At 41.0% G+C, this 13,512-nt stretch overlaps 1 protein-coding gene across 6 annotated transcripts in view; it reads right to left on the bottom strand.

Moving 5' to 3' along the window:
- The window catches only part of fcho2 (FCH and mu domain containing endocytic adaptor 2), a 51,168-nt gene that overhangs the window by 22,226 nt on the left and 15,430 nt on the right, over positions 1-13,512 (bottom strand). For all 6 annotated transcript variants that reach the window (XM_080876311.1, XM_080876306.1, XM_080876308.1 and 3 more), the window contains exons 4-8: positions 11,100-11,241; positions 9,444-9,596; positions 9,104-9,208; positions 7,716-7,814; positions 2,251-2,347 (exon numbers count right to left, since the gene is read on the bottom strand). In XM_080876311.1, coding sequence (XP_080732437.1) covers positions 2,251-2,347; positions 7,716-7,814; positions 9,104-9,208; positions 9,444-9,596; positions 11,100-11,241 — 596 coding nt within the window. The remainder of the gene's footprint in view (positions 1-2,250; positions 2,348-7,715; positions 7,815-9,103; positions 9,209-9,443; positions 9,597-11,099; positions 11,242-13,512) is intronic.

Genomic DNA, 13,512 nt, shown 5'->3' with positions numbered 1-13,512 from the left:
AGTAAGGCATGCAATGCGTGTACGTGTCAATCAGCCAAATCCACTAGATCAGGCGGTGCGTGCCTCTGTATTCGTGTGTAGTTACAATCCATTTAAAAGACTCACGCCTTCTTAGGTACACAATTAAACAAACAGTGGTTAATTAATGGTTTTAAATGGCAATGTGACTATGACTATTAGCTCTTAAAATGCGTGACATGAAAGAAATGGGTGATATACTGCACATACCTAGAAAGCTTAAGAGTGTACACAAGATTAACAGGAGGCACAGAAAGATATACAGAGAAAGAAAGATGGGGCAGGACCCTCCGGCGAAATCTGCAATACACTAACAGGGCTTGACCTGAAAACAACAAAGCTAATGATATTTTAACTCAAAATATACACAGCAGCAGTCCAATGCAGTCCCCTGCCCCCCACCACCACCAAGAAGAGGCCAGTCACGAGCAGAATCGACGCATTGTTCTGAGTGTGCGATGCCGACTGAAGCGCAGGGAAGCGGCGAGTCACGAGAGGCATGCAAGCAAGTGGAGTGGATAAAGCTCACCGATGACCGATCTACTCTACTATGCAATATCGGGCTTCAGCACTGCTGGCAAACACACAGCGGCGGCATGGAGGGCTGTTGTGGGTTTTGAGTGAATGAGAGCTTCGTGCCAATCAAAGCAGCCCTGGCGTGCTCATTCAAGAAGACTCACAGAAGGAGGCGAGAGATAATTTCATCATCCCTGTTCAATCAGCTTTAAGAACATGTGAATATATGTCGAGTGTTGCTTTTTTGGGTGTTTTTTATAAGGAGAAGAAGAAGAAACACATCATTAACTTATGACATCAGTGTTTATTTACCCATCAGTGGTAAAAATAGTCAAACAAAAGTAGTGGACGGGGTTGAAAGATTACCCTGTGCCATCGGGATGTTTAAAAAAAAAAAGGCTGTAGGAATCTGCATGAGACCCAAGCAGAGCAGGAATTCTTTGCCACCGGCATCCTGCGATCCCATCTGACAATATTTATCCACACAAACAGCCGAAAATGTCTAAACACCAGATGCATGAATATTACCTAAATCTGGACAGACATTAGGAACTGTTTAAGCATCTCCTAAACAGACAGACGACTTTGTTTATACAGGGGAAGATGTTTCTTTTCTTTCTACTCTCTGTGAGGGAAGCATGCAGTCACGCATGAGAGGAAGATGGATTTTTTTTTTTTTTCAAATTGCATATGCTTCACATGGCAACTGGGAGCCAGAGAGAGGGGTGGAGTGGTTTGCGTGTCTGGCCCGCCGCCAGTTGACAGCTCAGCTGGATATCGTTGAACACGCCGACCCCCCCTGCCTCGCAGCGTGTCACTTTGAGATTGTTTCCGCAATAGAAAGTTTATTCAACCTCTCTCTCTCTCTCTAAAGGCTCCAGACCGGCCATCCGTTCAGCTATTTCATCACGGGGACAGACGGGTTATTTTTCTGACAGGGCCAGGGCTGGTGAGCAATTCCTAATGAACGCGTTTGATACGGGGAAGGAATTTTCTGACCGTTTTTTTTAAGCGTCAATTAATACTGCTGTCCAAACAAATGAAGGCCACCACTTCTTAGATGCAGCGTCTGGACACAGGGGGTCACCGTTTGTGTACACACAAACACAGCAGAGGTGACCCCTCTGCGCCCGTGACCTGACGTGATGTAGTACAAGTGCACAAGGGCAGCTTGTAATATTGCAGACTGGGTTTTGAGCTATGTTGCATGATGAGACTACAGAGGCTAATGCCAGAAAAAAAAACAATACGTCAGAGACGCTGTAAAAGAAGGAAAATATCGACCAAGGAGATAAGGGAATGAGTGCGTGTGCGTGAATGAGAGGGAGGTAAGGGAGTGGAGCCAAAAGTGTCTGTGGAGTTTTCCCTTGATTATTGTGGCATGGCAAAGTTTACACAAGAGTTATTGTTGAGCCCTGACCTCCTGAAGAAGTTGGTTATGCCTGCTTAGCCTGTGAACACAGCAAAGCCCCCGGTGTGTCACATGCTTACTGGAATGCCAAGCCTGCCTACCTTTACAGCAGATTACTGTGATTGACTCTGATGGCCCTCTCTCCTACCACTAATTGCCCCTCTCTATATACCCCTCCCCTCTCCACAAGCCTGGGTCAGAAAGAAGCCCCCCATACCCCCTGGCAACAATTTCTTAACACACAGTACAGACACTGAAAAATATAAATTACTCTAAATAAAACATACAGGACCCCGGCGGCTTACCTGGTCTCTCTTTGCCCGTTCCTTTGCTTTCAGCCAGTTTCTGGATTAAGCTCTCAACTGATGTGTTCTCGATGTTCCTCACAAATTCATGGTGGACCTGGAAAGGTTCAAAAAGAAATCAGATTTACCCATGATCTTAAAATTTATAGTCTTCTTTAAATGAGGTTGTGGTGATTTTTAACTGATGTAGTGCTTAGAGCGAGTTGGTCAACTAATGGTAGAGTTTGTTTGTTACTTGTATAAAAGAGGTCATTTGGGACCACTTGCCAGGTAACATTTCTCTTAAAGTGTGATAAGAAGATGATGTGCATATTTAAGTGCTGCCTGCAAAGCCAGATTATATTTTCCTCTAAAATCTGGCCTGTTTTTTCACTGTGCAGTAGCTATACAGCTCAGTTACAATGTACTTAAAAGTTGAAAAAAAAGGTCTTTACCCTCTGCAAGCAAATACCTACACAAATGAAAAAAACCTCAGTATCACAAGCCAAGCATTGATCTTTAGTGTAGCTACAGCGCTGTTAGAACCCCCCCTCAACTCAGTGATTCACGTTATTACCTCCATGCAAAATGAGGGGGGTGTGAGCAGTTTGCTTTGTCTGTTTGTTTGTGGGCACAATTATTCAAAAAGTTTTGACCCGGGGCTTGGCCCAAGTCAGAAGTGACTTTTGGAGCCCATCAGAATGCAGGAATCCAGAAAGCATTTGTTGCTTTTCAAATCATAACTTTGCAGACAAATATATTTAATAGAGAAAAAAAAATGGGAGAGACAAGTAAATATCACAGAGGGGACATCCTTTTGGATCCAGAGGCTCAACTGATGCATGCCATGAAGGTTAATTTACTGCCTTGGCAGACGTATGCAATTTTGGACTCCTCTTGTTAAACATTTTCTCTGCATAACTGAATCAATTAAACAAGGAGAAACTGCTCTGTTTGATAGGTCATTTATAATGAGGCACATTAAACTTAATGACTGCTTTTAATGTCAATATGTTTGATTATAACATGACAGAAACCAGTGTCATTCGCTTAATAATCTTTATGAGCACATATCTGACACAAGTAACAAAATTTGTGAGACTGGAGATTTTCTGGGTTTCAGCAGTAGTCTGTTTGTGGTCCGACTTCTACTGACAAGTACTGTATGAACACACCAAGAAGCCTCGACTGAAAGCCCCAAAATACTGACCGTTGCCCCCCCCAGATGATAGGAATGGTTAGCAATAGGTTAGTGCTGCCACTTGCTTTATGATATACAGGAACGGAGAGCTTCCTGCTGTTCCTCAGTAATATGAGCTGTGTTGCCTTTGGTCGGCATTTAAAACCATTTGTTTTGTTTATATTGCATGCGGAGAAATACTGTACTTTACTGGCATTCTCTTGTGTCAGGTTGCATCATTGTTGCTGGCACTGAGATACCCTTTGGGTAGTGTGAGAGGAAGGATAGTGTTTGCTTGTGTGTTTTGGATGTGCGTATGTGCTTGTGTGTTTAGTGAGGGGGAAGTGAAACTGACTGACTGAGCCATCTCAACAAAACCATTTAGATTTGCGTGATACTGTAAGCGCAGAGTGGCTCCACTATCGAAAACACGCATACGCACACATATGTGTTTGCCCCCCGGGCCCCTGTGGCGAGGTGGAGTGCATTAGCCTTCTGTGCCCTGGCAGGAGAGGATGTTGGTGGGGGTCGGGTTGAGGAGGTGGGGGCAGGGAGGTTGCAGTGGTGAGGAAGTGTGCTCAGTACAGTACACGCAATCTGTCAGGTGCTGCTGCCATGATGGAGGCTACTAATGTCATCAACCCTCACTCCCCCTATCTCTATCTCTCTCCCCCTCTCTCTCTCTCGCTCTCACACACAGACAAACAACAAAACTCCCAGAGAGTCTTTCGCCCACATGCTCGAAACATGTATCTGCCTTAAAGGTATCCTCGCTCGCACACAAACGCTCACTTACCAAAACAAACACAGCACGCACACAGACAGACGCAACTACCCTTATGTGAGTTCAAAGCTCTCTGAACAGCAAACCACACTCAAATATGGACCAAACATACCTTTCAAATCTCCCATGCCTACCCAGCTTGTCTGAAGAAACTTGTATGTCTAATATTATCACTGCGGTTTTTGTGTGTTTGTGTGTGCTAGCCTCTTTGCTGGCATGATACAATAGTAGTGCCGGTAAAGAAAATGGTCCCTTCACCAGGCTTGTACCATCTGCGTCCAATGATGAACAGGTGGCAACTGTTTTTTTTCTTCTTCTTCTTCTTTTCTTTTTTTATGTAGGACAGGTAAAAAAAAAAGAAGTAAAAAACAAAAAGCTCAAACAATAAAAATTGTATTTTAAAGAAAATGGCAACAACACTAACAACTGTAGTAAGTATGTTAAACACAGACACACGGAGTGTTGTGGAAAAAGTATTTGCCTGATTTTGTTGTTTTGTTTTGTTTTTAGCTCAAACAAATGGTAAATGGTAAATGGCCTGCATTTGTATAGCGCTTTTACTTAGTCCCTAAGGACCCCAAAGCGCTTTACACTACATTCACACACACATTCACACACTGGTGATGGCAAGCTACATTGTAGCCACAGCTGCCCTGGGGTGCATTGACAGAGGTGAGACTGCCGGACACTGGCGCCACCGGGCCCTCTGACCAAACAAATTTCAATATTAGTCAAAGATAACCAGGGTAAACACAAAATGCAGTATTTGAATGATGATTTCAGTTATTAAGGGGAAAAAAATCTATTCAAACCTACCTGTCCCTATGTGAAAATTAGCCCCTGTGAACCCTTGTTTCACCCTAGGCAGCAGGAACTTGAATAATATGTTTGCAATACCTGGCAATGAGTCTTTCATACTGCTGTGGAATTTTAGCTCACTCTTCTTTGCAGAATTGTTTTAATTCAGCCACATTGGGAAGGTTTAAGTGTGAATGGCCTGTTTAAGGTCATGCCAAAAAATCTGAACTGGATTTGAGTCAAAGACCTTGATTAGGCCACTTTTTGAACCATTCAAAAAGTGGACTTGAGGTGGACTTGCTGCTGTCTTTTTTAAGTGCTCTTGAGCTTCAGGACACAAACTGATGGGTGGAAATACTCCTTCATGACTTCCTGGCAGAGAGCAGAATTCATGGTTCCATAAAGGGCAAGCCTAACCCCTAACCCTTATGGAAAACCATCAAAGTCCCGAAGCAGCAAAGCAGCCCCAGAACATCCCAGACCATCGCACTACCACCACCATGCTTGACTGCTGGTATGATGTACTTTTTATGAAATGCTGTGTTAGCTTTAGACCAGATCTAACGGGACTTGAACCTTCCAAAAAGTTCAGCTGTTGTCTCGTCAGGCTACAGAATATTTTCCCAAAAGTCTTGGGGATCGTCAAGATGTTTTTTGGCAAATATGAGGCCTTTGTGTTCTTTTGGTCAGCAGTGTCAAATTGAACTCTCCCATGGATGCCATTTTTGCCCATTATCTTTCCTATTGTTAAATCATGAACTCTGACCCTAACTGAGACAAGTGAAGCCAGCAGTTATTTAGATATGGTTCTCGGCTCTTTTGTGACCTCCTCGTTGAGTCGCTGATGTGCCCTTGGAGTAATTTCGGTAGAACAGGCACTCCTCGGAAGGTTCACCGCTATTGCTTTGTAAGGCTTTCCCAGCTGACAGTGTTTCTCGGCTGTTTCTTTTGATAGTGGCATAATGAGTTGCTCTCTGTGAGCTTTTATCTTACTTCACGCTTTGTCAGACAGGTTCTAGTTAAGTCATTTCTTGACCCTAGAGGTTTAGTGAAGTTGAACTCAGCTTTTTTTTTTTTTTTTAAAACATGTGGTTACGGTAATTACAGTTATTTCATGATTTAACAGTTGGGTCAATTACTTTTGCACACATGTATATTTAGATAACCTTTTCCATTTAATAACTAAATTAATATTTTGTATTTACTCAGGTTATCTTAGACCAATAATAAAATTAGTTTGGTGATCTTAAACATTTAATTCTAAAAAATGTGCAAAAACAAAAAAACCTGAGAAGCAGTAGTTTTTACGTCATATGTACATATGTTGAATCGTTTTACACACTCTTCTTCTACTAGCAGAAGCCTTGTAGATATTTGTGAGCATGTATGTGGGATTGTATACCTGGTGATGACTTTAACAGGCCCCTGATGGCAGTATGACTGGTGGTGTACTAACATAAACAACTGATCAAATCCTTTATGAAAGATTTATAAACACCTGTTTATATTCATAAGCAGGTGTCTGGCTAACCGATGAACTGATAAACATAAAGGTTGCCTCATGGTAGGGGTTAGATTAGTGGAGGTGCTATGCTGCGGTTCTGCCCATCACCTCTGTATCTACATCGTGATGAACCCTAAAGAGGAAACAGTTTCTAACGTTTGACTTTAGTTTTGTGGTTTTCACAAATGTTTGAGTCTTGGTTCAATGCTACACCCCCTTTAGAATACATTTTTAGAACTTCTAACTAAGAAACACTTGTTTAAAATCAGAGAGTTCACATCTCGCAGATTTTTGTCATCATTTAAATGAAAATGTGAAACAGTTCTTTAGCTGCTGACTTTCAACCACAAATATAATTTTTTTCACTGTCATTAGTAATATTATTGCCTTTTAAGAAAAAATGCTCCAAATAACCGAAATGCTTTTATGTGGGAAAACATTTCGGTTTGTAACTTTTAAAAAAATATGTGCGTAATGCGTAAACTTTTTTTTTTCAAGTTGTCCTGGGGCTACAATGACACGTCAATAAAATGACATCCAACGACAGAAAATAAGGGCACTAAAACAACTTTTATTAACAACTGTTATTCCCAGCCGTGTACACTGAAGAGGATTTCTTTTTTAGACTGTCCACAGCTAGACTCTGATTCTCTTGGTGGAGTTGCGTCGCCCTCTACAGATCTTAAGGGAACTACAGCAGCAGCGTTAGCACAAATCAGCTACAGATTAATGAAACAGAGCAGCAGATTGTAGTTAGGTATTCTGTGTGGCACTGGTAAGTATGAGTGCTAAATAACTAAATGAAAAGCAATCTCTGGTTCACGCTGAATACTGATTGATGTAGTTCTGAATGATGTTTGAAAGCCTTCACAATTGTGCTTGATGCCAAACCCAAACACACTGCTCCAGAGAGGAAAAAGAGGCCCGTGCAGCACTTTTTACTACCATACACAGTATTTGGCAAAGTCTCTGCCCTTGTGGAGGTGCTTTCGATAGACTGAGAGGGAGTTTTGATCTGAGAGGGAGTTTTGATCAGTTTCTAATTGCTTGGCATAAAAGGATGAATGGACCATTTCCTGCTCCTCGGTTAAATTATTAGCGAGATCAAAGACGACACTAATTGATATGACGCACAGTGAACCCAGTGAGCACAGCCTCAGGTCAGCGAGACACCTACTCCACCCACAGGAATGTCTGTGCGTGTGTGTGTACATACTCACCTCTCCTATCTGAATGTGTGTTTCATCCACATACAACGAGTACGACTGAATGATCTCCTTCATGTGGAGAATGTGGTTTTCTTCGATGTCTTGGAATTTCTGTAAGACAGGGTTATAATATTAATGGCACAGCGATGTCACTTTAAGAAGGCTTCACCTGGTTAAGAATTAGTATTTGGGGGGGTAACTATGTATATACAAATATGTGGTCAGCATACATTAAAGGAAATAGGTTTGTGCTACGTCATTTAACAAAAATCTGTGGACATTTAGTTCTTTCTAACCAGCTGTTGAACCAAAATATATATATATATATTTTTGTCTCTTACAGGAACCTGTTTGTGCAATCTGTCTCTATGCAGCAAAAAAAAAAGGAAAAAGGAATAAAAAAGCTTCAAACTTGAAAACAAATTAATTGCATGCCAAAAAATCTTTATAAAAAAACGTACAAGTCAAAGGCCAAATGTGAGACTTTGCTTCTGTATTTGGTTCCTGTGACTTTCTTTTGGTGTGTGTGTGTGTATGTCTGGGTGGTCTCTGGCTCAGGAGCACATATAGCTCCTCCCACCAAGACTCAATTCTGGACGTGACATATAGTGATGAGGATTCATTTCAAGTATGGTGTGGACCACAAACTTAAATGCTGGTACTTACTTCCATTTGTGTGTGACTCGGGGCTTTGAGGGTAAACCGAGGAGAATGAGTATAAATAATCATAAACTGGAAAATCGCAGGGGGACCGGGGGGATTGAGCCTTTCTGACCACGAAAACACCGGATAAAGAGCATCCGGCCTCTGCATCTACACTTCAGAGACTTGCATGCAAAATAAAACTGCGCTTTTGTCTTCTGCCATGATGACAGCTCGCACAGGCTCACACACAGACAGTCAAAGGGAACACACATGTCGGCGACACGGTGATGTCAGAGAGCACATGTGTTCAGTATTTATAATACACGTCTACATGTGTTGCGCTGGAGATGAGCCGTAGACTGTAATTCGGGGGAAGCGGCAATGCTGCCTTCTATAGGGGAAAACAAAACCACTGGGCTAACTGGAACCAGCTCTGGTGGCAGCGCTGCTGCGGTTCAGGAGGACACTGAGACCAAATTCTGTTGATCTGATTTTAATTTGGAGTTTATCTAATCAGCGCTTCAGATGGATTCAATTACACAATGATTCCGTTAAGGGGGAAAAAACACAATCTGGAGATGATACAGGGCTCAAAGCGTGGAACAGACACACACATGTGCGCACACACACAGAACTAACAGATTTACCAACAAAAGTGCTGCATACCACAGAGATAGACAACAAACAGAGTTTGTGAGCATGCATTTGATTAAAGCACATGCACAAAGAAGGAGGGAGAACCAGCTAATAAATACCTGTGCAGTTTCTGTCATCTTCTGTTCAAACTCAGACTTAGCTGTGGCATATTTCTCCACGTATGATTTGTAGGTCTCTGTGGCTTTTTTGGCTTTCACTCCAGCCTGCAGAGCATAAACAAACAGATAAATGACTATCAAGTGTTTGTATATTGGAGACAATGACTGTCAGTCTTTCAGGCTCCTCTGACAAAATGGCAAGAAAACCGATCTCCACTTAACATCTGAAGCCTTTGGGGTTGAACTTTCAGTATAGACTCCTCTATTAAAGCACTTCATCATGCCTTATTACCAGACCATGATTATGTGGGAGTGTGTACGTGCGAGTGTGGCCTCCCACCTTGTCTACATCTCTCTGGGTGGCCCCCTCCTTGCGGAGGCGTTCCTGCTCCACAATTTTGGCATTATAGTTCTCCTTGGACTTCTGCAGAGCCTGGAAGATGCTCTGGATGTTCTGGACGGCCTCAAGGGTAGACGCCACCTCTTCTTTTGTCTGAAAACACACATGTCGTATAGGGTAAGCCTAATAACAACACGCCTTGTTTAAGATGCGAGTTTGAATGTGTCTGAATGTGTCTGTGCAAACTGGCTGCATGTGCCTTTGGCACAGTATAGCAACTAGCAATTAATAAACTCAAAGCATCTGATCCATTCTTAAAGCCTTTCGTCATTCTCATGGATATAAAAAGAGGTCTTTAATGGAGGGTAAATGCTTATGAACACTAAAACCACATAAAAAACCTTGCTTGATCATCTGTTTTACTAATTAGCATCATCCCTAAACCCTCTCATGTACTCATTATGACACCATTATGTTGTAATGCGCACATCAATGGATAAAAAAGAAAAAATGTTAAGTATTTTATCATATTATGTTATGAACACATTTATCTAAATACAGTCTTATATTGTTTTAGCAAGAGAGCCAAGAAACATAAACAGCTGAGAGGAGCAGGGAGTTGTGGGGAAGTGATCAAGAGAAACTGTGACCGCCTTTTTGTCATGCTCTAAGCACAAACACAACTCCCCTAATGCCGAGCTCCTATTTTACATTGTGCTCCGTGGCTTCATGCATCAAATATGAGTTCATCCTGCGTCTCAACAAAACGAGGTGGCAGAGTGAGGTGTAAAGAAATGCCTCGCAGAACGACACCACGAGCACATCACTGTGGTTTTGTCAAGATGGAATCCGCCAAAACTATATCCCCTCTCTTGTACATGGCTTACTTTCAGCTTCTTTGACTCTGAGGACAATCACTAGAGTGTGAAACAATTTGTAATGGTGGAAGGTTAGAATGGGTTTAAATTTAAATAGTTCATTTTGTTCAGTGAAGACGAGTTTGTGTCAAAAGTGGAGCAGAAAACCACTGTAATCTAACTGAAAGAAAAACAGCATTGGTGCAATCAAACCTCAATTAGTATTTACAGGAATGTAAGTATCAAAAATGCATGGTTCAAAATGTTCTCTTACTGGGCATTCATGCGGTGTCAGAGTAATAGGAAAATACGCTTAGAACAACTTGGAAAGTTTGAGAATATTTTGATGCAAGAGTTGGCTGAATGTGACACAAAAACACAGAAAAAATGCCACATAAAAGTAATCATTGGGTTGATGCTAAGAAACTTTAGCTAACAGTTCACTGTAACTGCTTAATGTGTGTCACTTTCAGCTATCTTTAGTTAATGAATTAGTTAATATCACATCAGGTTCCAGTCTCTGTTTGCTGTCTGTACAGAGGTGTGTAGATTAATCAGAAAGTGAAAAGTTGTTATTATTATAAGGAATTCTGACAACAATGGATCTGAAGCAATACTGGAAACAACTATAAAGGTTTTCTACAAGTGATCTGAGGAAGAAAAACACTTTTTTTGTACTTGTCATTTTTAATGTTCAACTTTAAAAGCACGCAAATAGAAAATCAGAAGACAGACTTCATCATATTGCACTGTATCAGTATTTTGTGTTCACAGTTTCTCCAACACCAAATGTCCTTACCTTTTTGTGTGCTTTGGACTGCTCTTCCACATATTTCTGAACCTCTTTTATAAGTTCCTGTAGTTTCCTCACAAGTTCCATGTGACAACTGGCCAGCTTCTCTGTTGAACCTTTAAACACGTCCCACATCGGAGCAAATGTCCTGTGATAAAGAAAAGAATATTTACATAATTAAATTCATATGAATTCATTCAAGCATCTTCTTTAGAAAGTCATATGCATCGCGCTTATTATATTTAACCAAAAAAATTAAAAAGTAAACTAATTGAAAAGAAATTGTAAAACTAAATAAAATAAAATAATCTAGAAAATATCCTACATATAGTTTTGAGAATGGATCATTTGGTAACATTTATTTTTACAAACTACCTGATGAGGCTTTGATGGACATATTTATTGAGGCTTTGTCTAGAAGAATGTGAGTCAGCTGCTTTTAAAAAGCTGATTGATTTTTTTGCTGAATTTCCTAAATCCTGGCTCTGGCATTTGCCATAAATACAATAATAATTAAAACAGAATAAAACTAACACTGAAATGAATAAAAACAAAACATTTTTAAACAATAAAAACTAAACTGAAACTAACAAAGCTACTTTGCAAACGAACTGAAACTAAACTCATTAATAAACAAAAATTAAAAACGAAATCTAACTAGAAAACACAAAACAATGATAATAACTCTGGTACTAACTAGAGATGGACCAATCCGATATTACGTATCGGAATCGGTCCGATACTGACCTAAATTACTGGATCGGATATCGGAGGGAAATAAAAAATGTAATCCGATCCATTAAATATCAAAAAAGCACCTCAAAAAACTTGCGACGTGACATAACTCGGCTCATAACCGTAGTCGGAGCAGTGTGCTCACGTGATAGAGCGGCTGTGTGATCAGAGGAAGTGATCCCAGGGAGAAGTAAAGCAAATGTGTAAGTTCATTTTGAATGTTTGCAAAGCATTCCTGCGTTAAGCTTAACAACTGATATATGGAGCAACTGACTCTTCTCTCTCCCTCCCTCTCCTGTTTCTACTTCAATCATGAAACTGATCAATGATCAGCTGATCGGCTTTTCTGTCGCGAGTCCGTCTCTCTTTTGTTTATCGCCAACTTCGCGCCAGAAAGAGGAAACCAGCGGCTGAACAACAGCAGCACGTTTAAGCTTGATAAGGTGTTGTTAGAATTTATTTAATATAACTTTCTACACCAGGATCCTTTTCTATGCAGCTGACGGCTGGTAACTGTGCAGGGGCGGATCTAGCAAAGTTTAGCCAGGGGGGCCGATAGGGCATTAACAGGGAAAAGGGGGCACAAAGACATACGTTTCTTTCTTATTCTCATTTAAAATGTCTAGCTTTTAATAAATAATTATCTGAATCTTACACCCAAAGTTTTAATCTGATGTAAAATGTATAGAAGTCCATTACTGTACAGGGAGTGCAGAATTATTAGGCAAGTTGTATTTTTGAGGAATAATTTTATTATTGAACAACAACCATGTTCTCAATGAACCCAAAAAACTCATTAATATCAAAGCTGAATGTTTTTGGAAGTAGTTTTTAGTTTGTTTTTAGTTTGAGCTATTTTAGGGGGATATCTGTGTGTGCAGGTGACTATTACTGTGCATAATTATTAGGCAACTTAACAAAAAACAAATATATACCCATTTCAATTATTTATTTTTACCAGTGAAACCAATATAACATCTCCACTTTCACAAATATACATTTCTGACATTCAAAAACAAAACAAAAACAAATCAGCGACCAATATAGCCACCTTTCTTTGCAAGGACACTCAAAAGCCTGCCATCCATGGATTCTGTCAGTGTTTTGATCTGTTCACCATCAACATTGCGTGCAGCAGCAACCACAGCCTCCCAGACACTGTTCAGAGAGGTGTACTGTTTTCCCTCCTTGTAAATCTCACATTTGATGATGGACCACAGGTTCTCAATGGGGTTCAGATCAGGTGAACAAGGTGGCCATGTCATTAGTTTTTCTTCTTTTATACCCTTTCTTGCCAGCCACGCTGTGGAGTACTTGGACGCGTGTGATGGAGCATTGTCCTGCATGAAAATCATGTTTTTCTTGAAGGATGCAGACTTCTTCCTGTACCACTGCTTGAAGAAGGTGTCTTCCAGAAACTGGCAGTAGGACTGGGAGTTGAGCTTGACTCCATCCTCAACCCGAAAAGGCCCCACAAGCTCATCTTTGATGATACCAGCCCAAACCAGTACTCCACCTCCACCTTGCTGAGTCGGACTGGAGCTCTCTGCCCTTTACCAATCCAGCCACGGGCCCATCCATCTGGCCCATCAAGACTCACTCTCATTTCACCAGTCCATAAAACCTTAGAAAAATCAGTCTTGAGATATTTCTTGGCCCAGTCTTGACGTTTCAGCTTGTGTGT

The sequence above is a fragment of the Rhamphochromis sp. 'chilingali' genome (genome assembly GCF_963969265.1).
Source record: "Rhamphochromis sp. 'chilingali' genome assembly, chromosome: 2".
Taxonomy (NCBI): domain Eukaryota; kingdom Metazoa; phylum Chordata; class Actinopteri; order Cichliformes; family Cichlidae; genus Rhamphochromis; species Rhamphochromis sp. 'chilingali'.
This window is presented reverse-complemented; position numbering and strand designations above follow the sequence as displayed.